Here is a 14,388-nt window from a genome sequence, read left to right as displayed (position 1 = left end):
GGATAAGGCCATATAGCTAATTTCTAGATTGATGAGTAGTTATACCATATATGTTACAACGCACTATGAATACCTCCTCTCTGTTTCATTTTATAAAATCTTTTGATTATTTTTCCTGTGACGTTTGTCTGCTTATAGAAAAGCAACTATAATTTTTACTTCATTGAACATAATGTTCATTGAGCATACTTTAAGTGCTTAATATTTGTTATAATAATTCTCTCTTATTTGCCCTCAAATTATAGTGAAGTAAGTAATCTTGAACTTGGGTTAATTTAAAATTCCATTTATATTAAAGGTTGTTTAGCATATTAATCATATAAAGGATAATGATATTTGACATATATGTTTCACTAAGGTATAAAGTTATCTTTTCTGGAGATCTTTTAGGTTTTGATTTAATATAATTGCATTATAGGGCAAGTCTCAAGCTACCAGGGCATATTGAGTTTTATAAGAACTAACAAGTCTTGCTTTGTCAAGGAACAAATATGGAACCTTTAAAAAATATTATGCCCTAAAGGGTTAGTAGTGTCTTTATTTGGCAGCTACAGAAAATTGCATTTTCACTTTCTAATTGTAACTCAATGCTCTTTACACTGAATGTTGCAATTCATTGTAGGAAACTAATGATAGTAGTAAAGATCACATGATATAAGTTAAGGAATGTGAATAAACAATTGTTGCATGCGTACTGTGTACAAAATGCTTTATCATTATCATCACTGTACGTCTAACATGTATTGATTATTATTATATGCCAAGCACTTTATATATGATGTATCTCTTTGTATACATCAAAGAAAAAGTTTGGGGCTTTCCTGGTGGCGCAGTGGTTGAGAATCCACCTGCCAGTGCGGGGGATGCGGGTTCGAGCCCTGGTCCAGGAAGATCCCACGTGCTGCAGAGCAGCTGGGCCCATGCGCCGCAACTACTGAACCTGCACTCTAGAGCCCATGAGCCACAACTACTGAGCCCGCACGCCTAGAGCCCGTGCTCTGCAACAAGAGAAGCCACCGCAATGAGAAGCCCGTGCACCTCAACGAGGAGTAGCCCCCTCTCGCCACAACTAGAGAAAGCCTGCACACAGCAACGAAGACCCAACGCAGCCAAAAATAAATAAATAAAATAAATAAATTAAAAAAAAAAAAAAAAAGAAAAAGTTTGGTCACTATTCTCTTGGTTCCTTAGTGCTATTTCCAGGTTATTACCTTTTTACTACTGAGTAGGAACTTATGCTCAATGAAGGAATAAGGCTTTTTGGAGGCTCGTGGCACAGTCTTGCACCACCTCTGCCTTTCGTATTTAACATCACCTACAGAACTCTTGGGCATTCCCATTTATTCAGTGAAGACTTTGATACCTTGCCTATGGTTAGATTTCCAACTGGAGTCCTGCCATCATTCTGAATGATTTTAACATACAGATGACCAATCCAGAACACTCTTCTTATCTAACCTAGCTTTTATTGGGTATCAACTGATACCTTAAACTCTTTCTTGAAACATTCTTTCCTTGACTTCCTTGCAGCATATTTGCCTGTCTCACCCCCACCCCCATCCTGCCTCTTCTTACCACTCATACTCCTTTAGCCGTTCTTCCTACTGATGTTCTTCACAGCCTTCTCTTATCACTAGGCCTTCTCATATCATGCTGGATGCTGCCTTGATAATCTCAGTCATTCCCAAGTTTCCAGTTATCCTCTTTAAGTTGATCATTCTCAGATCTGTGTCTCCAGCCATTTCTTTCCTGAGCCTCAGATTTTTATATCCAGTAGGCTTGAATGTCCCATAGATACCTTAAGCTTAATATGTTCAAAATGAAACTCCTTCCTATACCCTAAAACATGGTTTTCCTCCTTTTTCCCCTATTTCAAGTAATAACGCTGTTATTCACCTAGATGCTGAAGCCCCAGACCTAGGAAATATCCTTACACCTCCTTTTCCCTCAAAATGACAAATGTATTTTTGACCCAGTGGTCCTGTTTTGGGAATTCGTCCTACCAACATACCTGCATACATACAAAGTAATGATGTGCACGTTATTCATTGTAGCATGTTTTGAAATAACAAAAGATTAGAAAGAACCTAAGTAGCTGTCTATTGCAGCTGACTAGATCAAATTATGGGACATCCGTACATTGGAATACTGTGATGTGGCTGTAAAAATGTTTGAAGAAAATCTCTATGTACTGAAAATATGGCAAGGATATGATGTTAAATGAAAAAGCAAGAAACAGAACAGGACATATATGCTATCTTTTATGTAATAAAGGGGAACAAATAGTAATATATTATTTATATTTGCATAAGCAAATAATGGAAGGATGCATAAGAAACTAATGAACCATGGTCTATCAAATTTAAAAGATTTATTAGATGGGAAACTTCCTTTATGATCATGTTTAAATTCAAATTAAGCTCTCAAACTAAGTTCTCGGCTAAGCTGAGAGCATTTTCTAAATATTGTCTCTATTAAGGTTTTTGGTGTCAGAAATGTCTTCTATTTTTCCTTGTGATCACATTCTAGCCTTTAGCTAGTATCTTACCTACCTTATATGTAACAACCATTAATTACTCTTTCCTGTTTCCTCTACTATAGGTATATCATCTCTTAGTTCATAACTACTTGTGGTGTGTTTGAAATTGACTTAACCTCATTCCTATTACAGTGACAAGTCTGATGTTTTCTGTTCTTGGCTTTTGGTTTAATTTGTTTGGTTTTAGGAATGAGTTTTTCCTTCCATAGTATAGCATTAGAGATTATCCATACTATCCAGTATGTATGTTTAAGCCATATCGTCTGTATTAAAGAGGAGATATATTTATATAGCTCACTTATTTGCAAGGGCTTATGAAAAGCCTAGAAATTAAAAATTCACATAATTGGAATAATTTACAATTAATATTAGTATGCCTTATTTTCTTTACATGCACTTAGAGGAGCTTTTTATAAGGGATTTACTGTGTGAACAAACCTAATATGTATGATAATTGGCTATTACGTGTGTACATTATTAGCAGGGTCTCAAAACAAAAAGTCAATTAGTGAAGCAATTTCTAAGGATACAAATTGCTATTGTTTTGTTATAATACTTCTTTTTACATTGTTGCTTTTATTGTTTTCAGAATGTTAAAAGTTGGCTGTAATAATTCTTTGAAAAAAAATTCACCACAGTTTATTTCACTCTAAAGACTAATTGCCATCTGTCTCTGGTTTGTTTTCTGAAGGTGTTCTTAAGGATTATTTAAGAGAACTTCCTTCTCCTCTGATAACAAAGCAGCTTTATGAGGCTGTATTAGATGCAATGGCAAAAAATCCTTTGAAAATGTCATCAAATGGTTGTGAGAATGATCCAAGTGATTCTAAGTACACTGTTGACCTGCTGGATTGTCTGCCTGACGTTGAGAAGGTAAGCACAGTTGGTATGCATTGAAGGTAAGCACAATTGGTATGCATTTTTTCTGAAAGCCAGCTAATGAATTGTATACTTAGCTCCAGAGCTACAAATAATTTTTTAGATATTTGACATTTGTAGCACTCATGAGTTTTAGCTCTGCCTTTGCCAAAGGCTACTTAAACAGCATAAATCTAGAAACTGCTTCTTAAACAGAATAAATCTAGAAAATAATTTTATCTTTTCTGTATATGATTTTAGCCTAGGCATGAATACTCCCTATAAGTTTTAAAAGAGTATTGTTATTGTTAAAATGATATATGTTTATTATAGAAAATTTAGGAAGATATAGAAAAGATGAATGGAAATTATAATTATCAATATCTAAAGGCAACAATAATTAACATTTTGGTGTAGTTCCTTTTAGTATTTTAAAAATATGGTACTTATTGGTGTACATGGCTTAGCCTCAAGACTTAAACAACCCTCACCACCACCATTTCCTTCCTCCTTGTCTCTTTCCATTTGCCCCCTCCCCACAATCTGAATCTTGGGACCAGTATCTTCAGATATGTCTGCAGGAGAGATAGGATGACTGGGTCTGCAGAACTAGTTTTAGCCTAACTTTAGCTCTTGTTCCTTAGAACAAAAGGGAAAATAAGGGAAAGAAATGTGGCCAGGCTTATCCAGATGAGGCTGGCTTTGCCTATATTTCTTTCTTTTTAAAAAATATTTATTTATTTATTTATTTGGCTGTGCCGGGTCTTCGTTGCGGCATGTGGGATCTAGTTCCCCGACCAGGGATCGAACCCGGGACCCCTGCATTGGGAGCATGGAGTCTCAGCCACTGGACCACCAGGGAAGTCCCTATATTTCTTATCATATGAGAACAGAAAGTCAAAAGTGAGTGGGTAGAAATGTTTTAAGCCCAATACCTTCATTCACTAGTTTATTGTAGTCATCTGAATGGCCTGTACTCTGTCTGGTTAGATTAGCAATTACTGCTCTTTTGGATGGGGGAGGGGAGCAGCTACAAAGGTAGACAGAAGCAGAAGGGTGGGGTGTGGGGCAGAAATATCCCTTCACCAATATAAGGTAAGGTTATACATGTCATTTTACTTATAAGTGAAGATTTGAGTGTCAGGGAATGTAAATCACTTGCCCAAGAGTATATAGCTTTTTTGAGTGTTGTAGTCTGTCATATGAACTTAGGTCTTTCTGGCCTTAAAGTTCATGCTGTTAATATTCTTTCTAAAAAGGCTGCATAATATTCCATTGAGTAGATTTGACAATTTATCACCATTCTGTTTTGTGTGATATTTAGGGTTTGAACCTATTTGTATATATTTGTCCAAAGATTTCTTTTCAGTTAGAATTACTTGGTTGGAATAGAATTTCAGAGTGGAATTGCTGATTTAAATAATGTGAACATTTTGAGGCTCTTAATACATTTTTCATATTACTTTTCAAAAGGGACACAACAATTACATTTTTTGGCTGATTTTATTTCGTAGACAAAAAAAAAAAGATTTCTTATTTTAGGTTGTGTTTCTTGGCTTGCTATTGAGATTGAACCTAATGTATTTAACCAGTTGTATGTGTGTGTGTGTGTGTGTTAACTGTGTTAACCAATGTGTGACTGGTTTTGATTTCAAAATATCAGTCTAGTCTACTCTAGATCCATTTTGATTTCAAAATATCAATCTAGTCTACCCTAGATCCATTTTTCCCCTCATTCCTTCCCTTCACAGCCAAACATTGAGCAAATGTTTATTCTGGCGGTTATCACTTCTTCACCACTCATTTACTACTCAGCATATTGTCATCTGGCTTCCTGCTCCATCTCTGTGGACCTGTTCTTGCCAAGGTTACTAATTACCTTCTAATCATCAAATCCAGTTGTCACTTTGACTCCAGAAATGTCATTTTGATTTTTTTTCTTTCTTTAATAATGTTTAAAAATTACAAATTATAGTTGGCGTTTATTTCTTCAACACAATTATGAAGAAGAAATTACATACTTATTTTATTTGTTAAATGATTGATCATATGCTAGTATATCAAAAAACATCATTCCTTTCCATAACTGCTTAAACCTAAATAACCATTCTAACTTCTTGAACAAACTCCCCTTACTAGTTTTTTCAAGGATTTAAAAAAATTTTTTCAATCAATTTTTTTTTTCATTTCTAATTATACTATTCTTCTCTTTTCCATGGTTTGTCTACTTAAAATATTTATTAGCTAAGAAGTGCATTGGCCTTTTTCCTAATCTGGATCACAATAGAACCTGGCCATGGTTGGCTCCCTAGATTTTAGGATGTTGGTCCCTACTTATGACTACAGGATTTATCTGAACTTAAAAATGAACATTCTCACCCTAATCCCCTTTCCATTGCAGCCTTTGCTGTTATCTTTTTAGAGGAGGGAAGAGAGGAAAAAGTTGATGGTATATTTTCCCGGGGACTCCAGCTGAAATTTGGAATGCATTCATGAGCACTTTATAGAATGTATATTTTAACCATTTAATGAATCAGATTATGTCATTGAAACCTAAGGGCCCTGTGTAACATTTCTATAAGAAACTATGTTTCAAGTTCCAAACATCCAACTTACAAGCAAATCTTTGAAACAACCTTTTAAAAAGTGACAGTATGCCCATCTATATTTGCCTTGAATTTGTCCCCGTGTGACTGTATTAAGTGAAATTTAATTTAATTCAATTTAGGCAACCCTAATGATGTTGTTGGATCATTTGAAATTGGTGGCTTCTTATCGTGACGTGAATAAGATGACTTGCCAGAATTTGGCTGTGTGCTTTGGACCCGTATTATTAAGTCAGAGGCAAGAGACTTCCACCCATAACAACAGAGTCTTCACTGATTCAGAAGAACTTGCAAGTGCTTTGGATTTTAAAAAACATATTGAAGTTCTTCATTACTTACTTCAACTCTGGCCAGGTAAATGATTCTATGGAAATATTTTTCTCTTTCAATGATAGGGTGTTTGAATTAGCTAATCATTAAATATGCCCATGTATGATTGAAGAAAATCTTTTCTAGATTTTGCTTTTTAAAATAATTATGAATTGATACCTGCCCTTTAGATTTCTCCATTTAAATTTTCTGCTTTTGCTGATACTATTGTAGACATAGAGATCAATGTATACATTTTGGATTTGGTCAGCTCTGGATTTGAATCCTGGTTGTGTCACTTATTAGCAGTCTGACCTTGGACAAGTTCTTTAACATCATAGAGCCTCAGTATCATCTTTTGTCATGTGGATTAGTAATATGTTTATAGAATTTATAGGAGGATTAAATAAAGAATTACGTGTGTAAGGTGCTCAACACAGCTCTTAGCACATAATAGGTACTCAGTAAAATACTAATTTCTTTACCCTTCTCGTTTTCATTTCAGCTGATATAAAGCAGAATTCATTTTTCTCCTTAAATCAGTTCTTCCTCCTGATGTCTATACTGTATTCATGGTCATTCTTCAAGTAATCCAGGCTTGAGTTGACGGTTATCTGCAATCTTTCCATCTTTCTTATCCATCCCCATTCTACTCAATAACGAAAGGCTGACAGTTATTTTTCTAATACATCTCTTATGTAGTTTCAGAGCTAAAAGGAATATGTATTTAGTTAGATGTTTTATAAAGGGTCCTGTATTTAGGTTCCAAAAATTTCTTACATGGTAGTAGCCCCTGCTTCCCTCCCCTACCGTGCATAGTACCAAGTGTGAAAGTACTTAGATGCTTAGTGTAGTGCACAGTGGTAGAAGTGCTTGGGCCCTGGAGTCAGGCTTAGATTCAGATCCGACTGTGGTGCTCACCAGCAGTGTGGACTCAGGCAAACACTTTAGTTTTCCTAGGCCTCAGTTTGCTTCTCTATAAATAGTGCCTACCTCAGGGTTTTTGTGAAGATTGAGATAAAGCATCTAAGGAAATGAGCAGAGAGTTTAGCATAAAGTTAGCCCTCAGTAAATGTGCTTTGTTACGCTTTTATTAATGTATATGAGAAGAATAGACCAAAGTACAAAGGAATGCTTGATTTAGTCTTTTAAAAAATCTAATTAATTTTAAAAAATGAATTAAAAATAAAGCTAATAAAAATTTTCAACTTTTAAATTTGTAGAGTTAACATTTTTGCTTTCTTTTAAACACAGGCTTAAAAAATCATTTCTAATTTATATTTTACCTGAGTTAGTATGTGTTATTTATTATTTAAAAGTCCTGAATGAAGATGCTCTGGTTAATTGGTCTGATTTCTGCACTTGGTGCCCAACATAAGAAATCACTCAGGTTCAAGTTTTAAATATGTGTTTCTTAGCTTTTCCTAGAACTGCTTTAATTTCAATAAACATGAGGAATTGGGAAAGGAGCCATCTTATCATTCTAATCACAAATGAAAATTTGTTTGCCTGGAGATACTAAGTTTATTATCAGTACCTGAGTTCTTTATCGTTAATTCTGTATCAGTGGTTAATGTCACTTCATTATTTTGTAATAGTCATCTTAGTCTTGGGTTTAGGAGCAAAAACTTAACTTATATTGTATGTTATGGAAAAAAGCCAGGTTCAGATTTGAGATTCACTGTACAGTATTTCAATGACAACTTTAAGCAACTGTCTCCTAATGTACAGTACCTTATTCCAAAGGTTTGTGTGATTGGATTTAAAAATAACTGCCCCATCATCTATAACCTGTTATTTTTCTTTAGTTATAATACCTCAAACAAAGGACAGAACAGGGCAGAAAGATAAGAGGAAACAGCAGTTAGTTTTGCCCTCTAACATCACTTGCTTTTGGATTCAAGAAGAGGCAGAAATCAAGTAGATATAGTGTACTTACTGAGCCTGAGAAAATTGATGGTGACGTAGAGAATGGGCCACACCATATTAACTTGGTGAATGTTCATCTCTATGCATTCAGTGGAAGGTTTTAGCTCCCTTGCTATCTGTATCCTACTTATTTTTCTTTTGGGAACTTCCCCTACTCCAGAGGTAAAAAGAATTGGTTCCACCCTTTCCTGCCCACCTGCCTTTTTACTTCCTTAACTTTTTATTTTATTTTGTGTTATTTTGGGCAAGAATATAATTTGCTTTGAGCTTTCTACTTGAAAAATCTGTCTTCAAAGTGATCAGTTAGAACCCTGGCATATTGGTACTGGAAGGTAAAAGTCAGCCTGCCAATTGCTTTTCAGATTGTCTTCTGCCAAAGTCCTAAATTCTTTAGAAGCAGCCTTGAGGCCAGATTGGCAACAGGTGCGGGAGCAAAATGGAAACATATTTCCCTTTTGACCAAAACAGTCTTCTTTTCACCTTTCCTATGTACTGGGTTTTTACAAAATAGTTGCTTTTTAAAAATAGGGTTGCTGTTTTAAGAGTATTGGTAATTAACGATAGGCTACCCTTTCACTTTATAGATGGGGAAATAGCTTTAGAGAGTGTGTAACTCTTAGACCAGCTGTTTGGTGTATCACATTTTTTATGATGAATAGATTTGGGATAGGGCTTTCTTTTTTTTTTTTTCTTTTGGAAAAGCTATCAATTTTCCCTAATTCTTTTTGTTTCATTTTTTTCACTAGACTAAGCTTAATGAGGTCAGGGACTATATTTTGCTTACCCTTATATTTCCAGGTCCTAACAGAATACTTGGCACTAACTAGACACCCAATATATTGTGTTAAATAAGGTAATTATACTATAGATAAAAAGCTAATAAAGTGGTGACTAAAAATATAAATCTATTGGAAGAAAACAAGATAAGAAAATTAAGTTTCTTAGTAATTATCATTATGTTTGGAAAAATTTTCAGCAAATTTATAGTCTGCATGTTCATTTTATCCTGTTGAAGGTGAGTAGTCAACAGTGCTAGGAAAACCAGAACTTTTCTTTTGGGGTTAAAATTAGCCATTTTATCTACATATTTAATAGGAAACCATTTCACCATCAGTAGTTTAAAAAGCTAGTAAAGTTGATTTTGTAGAAATTGAAGTTTTAGTCTAAAAGATATAAAATATTATAATTGGTTTCCTAAATATTTTCCAAGAAAATATACAAAAATAATGTTTGGATAAGAACTTGGTTAAACAACTTTAAACACCCGACAGTAAAATGAATGTGGGTTTTGCAGGTGAATGTCGGAAAATGCAGACAAAATAAGACAAGCTTAACACAGAATCAAAAATGTTTTGCTTTGGTTGGATCACAAACCAGATGACCTCAGTGTTAGCAGAGTACTGTAATGGGTTGGCAAAAACAATAGCCATGACACTTAAGCACTAAGCAGAACAGGAAAAGCACAGAAAATGAAGGGAGGAAAGCAAGGAGATTTAGAGGAGATAAGCAGTTTCAACAGAAGAAGGAATATGAATAATTAAAGTGGAAAAATTCAGATATCAATTCTGCAATTGCATCAGTTAATGACATAGGACATTCTATATTAATATTGTTATTAAATATCAAGGTAAAGTAATTATCAGACCTTTATTTTCTAGAAAGTTTTAGATCAAGAGCTTTTAGCTGTCATAATGATCTGTAATAACCATCATAAAAATGCAGATAAACAAAAATGTTAAAGACATACCTATACAAAGTTATCAAGTATTTTAATAAAATAAGTTAAAAAAATTATGCAATCTCTGAAAATGTTATAAAATCACTGTATGTCTGGAAAACTAGAACCATATACGTGTTTATATTATTCTTCAATTATTTTATACAGTAGGAAACAAGTATTTATTAGATGTTGGAGAGTGTAAAGTTGGTGCGTTATCACTGATTATATGTTCCCTTTATCTTAGTGAAGGGAAGTATGAATGGAGAGGTACTTATTAATGGAGAATAAACAAGCAGAAAGAGAAAGGTATTATGGACAGTTTTTAATAGCCGTGCCTCAACATTTAAATTAAGTCCATTCGACAAGTGTTTTGTTCAATACACACAAAAGAGTAAACTGTAAAGCCTTGGTTTGTTGTGAAATAATGTGTGTCTCCATGGTAATATATTTGGCCAGTGCAATGCCTACTAATAGAAGAAATTAGTCTTAATATGAGGAATGTTATTTGAGATTGTTAGATTCCTAACCAGAATGGGAAAATAAAATATCTGTACTATTTTCAGGCAATAGATGAAGACTCTTAGTAGCTAATGCTGTATAATCAAGCTCAGGTAACAAGTGGACAAGTCTAGATTTCGTTCATTTTATCAAAGTGAAATTTGGGCTGCTTAAAGTAAAGTAAATTATGACACTGCTGCTAATAGAATTGCAAAAAAACACAAAGGTTAGAACTTTTAGAGTGAGCACTTTAGATGCCTTGGCCTCATTTAGATGTTTGCAGATGAAGGAACTTTTGTTTCATTTGTACTCCAACATGCCTTGCCTGCTTTTTGCTGTAGCTTTTAATTTAGAAGAAGCTACCAGCTTAGCTACTGTTTGAATTACATCTAGATAATAATTAACTTGCACAGAAAGTTAATCAACATTGGAAATTTATTTTGGGATGTTGTGATATAGCATGAATTAGCACCACTGAACATTCTACTGGCTTCTGTCCCTAATCTTGATTATGTCTGATGATAGAAAAAATAATTATGGAATGCTTTGTTTTGGTAGTGTGCATGTGTTTGTTTTAATGCATGTTTGTAGTTGATTATTAAATGGCTTATATTTAGCTCTGTGTTTTTAAATTGGATTCAGTTGGATTACTGTCGCTAAAGCAAATTTATTGTTTGTTTCTAGTGCAACGTTTAACTATCAAAGAATCAGCAAACAATTTGTTCCCAGAGCACAAGTCTTCTCTAAATTATTTGAGGCGGAAGAAAGAACGACCTTACCTGTTAAATTTGAGTGGTACTGATTCATCAAGAGTACTTAGGCCAAGGCAAACCAGGTTAGACAGTCCACTAAGTAATCGTTATGCAGGAGACTGGAGCAGCTGTGGAGAAAACTACTTTTTAAATATGAAAGAAAATTTAAATGATGTGGATTATGACGATGTGCCTTCAGAAGACAGAGAAAATGGAGAAAACTGTAGCAAAATGTATGAACCAGATATCATGATTGAACAGCCAACTCCCACATCCAAAGAGTGCGCATTTCAGACATATTTGACAATGCAGGCTATTGAGTCTAGGGACCGAAAAGTCAATCTCAAAGATCTACAAGAAAGTATCGATACTTTGATTGGAAATCTGGAGCGTGAACTCAACAAAAACAAGCTTAATATGAGTGTTTGAGATTGAGAGTTTTTTTTTTTTTAATAATGTCTTAAGTTTCACATCAATCTTTGTCACTTTCTTGTATCTCTCACAGTGATGTTTTAAATTTTTTACTCTTGAAAGCTTCAGTTACTTTCTAACAGGTTCATGTGATTCAATTAAAAACACCATTCATTTATATAATTTTTACTTATTTCATTAGAAAATTTTTCTTGAGGTAAAAAGATAACCTGGACTTCTTATGGATATTTGTTTAAATCTTGCCAATTCTGTGGCTATAACTTTAAAATGCACTTCTAAGATTCACATAAGTTATTAGCCCCTCAAGATTTTTGTACTTTATAGGAACTGCTTTTCTGAAACAGATGTTCCTTCTAGAAGAATGCTATGGCTGCTTAGTCTGATTTGCAGTATGAGTCCGTGCACACTGCAACGTCATTCCATCACATTTCATTTGCAATGCAAATGCTGCTATAAGAAAACCTTTTTATAAATAAAAGTAAAATTATACAAATAGTAATGTATTCTGTATTAACATTCAGTAATTATTTAAACATAAAATTAAATATTTTTATAATCCCGAAAATATGTATATATTTATAAGTGCATATATATATAGGTATTAGAATGAGGGGAGGGATTGGCTGCAGAATCACATGTATCTTTAAAATATATGTCATGAGGCCAAAATCGTTAGCTTAAAAATGTCCTTTTCAGGGAAAGAACATTTAAGTTAAAGGAGGAGTTGCATAGAAACTCTTGAACCAAAACACTAGAAACATCTAAATATAGAAAAAATAGACTTTCCTTTTTTGATTCATAGAAAGTCACAATATCCCCAGTGAGAAGTCATCCTTTAAATTGAAATCTTCTAACTTTTTAAGGGATTAAGTTTTGAGATTTCTGTACTGGTGACTTAAATTTAAAATTCTTCACCTAATCTATGTGTTTTTATCTTCTGCTTTTTAAAACAAAGTAATTATACTTAGAACATATTTATTTGTAATAGTACATATATAACTTTGACTTTATAATTACCTTCATTTGTTTCTAAAGAAATCTTGCCAGCATACTACATGTTATTGATTTTTAAAAATTAACTTATTTTGGCTAATTATATCTTCAAGATAGTCATTATAGCAATCACAACAGTGTTTGAAAATGTAAATTTAGAAGTTTTTTTATTAAATCGGAATGTATTTTTTTAAACTTTTATACCTACAGAATGTGGAATTTAAAATTATTAATAAAATTTGAGTTATCAACTTAAAGATGTAGCAGCCATTAAAAAAACTGATTCCTTGATGTTTTTCTAAATATTAAAGTATTTAACTATTTCTATGCAATATACATTGATAAGTGGAACACCTTGTTATTTAATTTGAAAATTTACTTGTTAAAAAACCAGATAAATAACTATTTTTATATGAAATTTTCATTTTTAAAGCTTTGTATAACAATTCAGAAGAATCCCAAAAGAATATGTGACAGATATATATATATTGAGTAAACAGTCAGTAGAAATGTACCTAAATATTTTGTAAGAAGACTGTCTCAGTCTTCTTCCTTTTGTTTGCTATATCACATATATTGTATGAATTACTCAGTTGTTCCAGAAATGTAAAAGCTTTATTAAAATATATAACCTTGGTGTCATGCTATTAATTATTATAATGATTTTTAAGGGTCACTTATTTTAAAGTCATTCTTTTAAAGCGAACATGTTAAAGTATTGGACCATCATATATTATCCATAAATATATGTAATAACTTTTTTTTGTCCAAAATTGAGTTTTCCAGAATCTGCAGTACTTTAAGGGCCACACTTATTTTGTTACGTTATTTTGAATGGGAATAGTTTTAAAGTTAATCTCTGCCATCATAAGTAGAAAATACTAAACATTTGTTGTTTAAATCACTGTCATAATAAACCTCTTTTATTTTTTTATTTTTTAAATTTATTAATTTATTAATTTATTTATTTTTGGCTGTGTTGGGTCTTCATTGTTGTGCACGGGCTTCTCACTGTAGTGGCTTCTCTTGTTGCAGAGCACGGGCTCTAGGCACGTGGGCTCAGTAGTTGTGGCTTGTGGGCTCTAGAGCTCAGGCTCAGTAGTTGTGGTGCATGGGCTTAGTTTCTCCGCAGCATGTAGGATCTTCCCGGGCCTGGGCTGGAACCTGTGTCCCCTGCATTGGCAGGCGGATTCTTAACCACTGCACCACCAGGGAAGCCCAATAAACCTCTTTTATTGACTCTGCTGTATTCAGAAGTGCTCAATAGGTATATGCCTTTATTTAATATGGCCTTTTACTTCAAATCTATTTTGAGCTTCTGTACCTGCTTTTTATAATCTCCTGGGATCTTCCTGCATTGTTAGACAGTCAACTCTCCTTCCCAACTAAGCCTGCCAGCCCTAATCGTTTTTAGGATTAAAAACAATTTTAGTTTTAGTGCATGTACCTGAACAAAAATTTTAAACAATTCAGGTAGATGGAAAATTAAAAGTGTTCCTCTCTGACATCCACATCAATCCCACTTCTCAGAGGAAACAACCACTTTTTATTCTTTAGGTAGCTTCCTCTATCACTCTAGGTTTACTGCTGGTGTTTCTTGATTTGTCATTTAAGTGATATCTGTTGGTTGTCCATTATGAGTGGTAAGCAATTTATCTCGCTCCATTCCTCCTCCCCATTAATTTTTTTAGTTTTTCTTTTGGTTTATAACTTTAATTGTTATTCCTTGATCCATCAGTTTTAAACAGTATC

General features: G+C 33.6%; 1 protein-coding gene across 4 annotated transcripts in view; it reads left to right on the top strand.

The window, feature by feature from the left end:
* The window catches only part of SYDE2 (synapse defective Rho GTPase homolog 2), a 38,495-nt gene extending 24,925 nt beyond the window's left edge, over window positions 1–13,570 (top strand). For 3 of the 4 annotated variants that reach the window (XM_007173059.3, XM_057529227.1, XM_057529207.1), the window contains 3 exons: window positions 3,231–3,412; window positions 6,126–6,357; window positions 11,144–13,570. In XM_007173059.3, the coding sequence (XP_007173121.2) occupies window positions 3,231–3,412; window positions 6,126–6,357; window positions 11,144–11,640 (911 nt within the window). In that variant the 3' untranslated portion in view covers window positions 11,641–13,570. Of the gene's footprint in view, window positions 1–3,230; window positions 3,413–4,186; window positions 4,382–6,125; window positions 6,358–11,143 lie in introns of those variants that run through there. The other variant, XM_057529219.1, reaches the window with a different exon arrangement.
* The last annotated feature ends 818 nt before the right edge of the window (window positions 13,571–14,388 follow it).

Source organism: Balaenoptera acutorostrata, chromosome 1, assembly GCF_949987535.1.
Source record: "Balaenoptera acutorostrata chromosome 1, mBalAcu1.1, whole genome shotgun sequence".
NCBI classification, from domain to species: domain Eukaryota; kingdom Metazoa; phylum Chordata; class Mammalia; order Artiodactyla; family Balaenopteridae; genus Balaenoptera; species Balaenoptera acutorostrata.
Note: the sequence above shows the minus strand (reverse complement) of the source record. Positions and strands in the feature narration are given on the sequence as shown.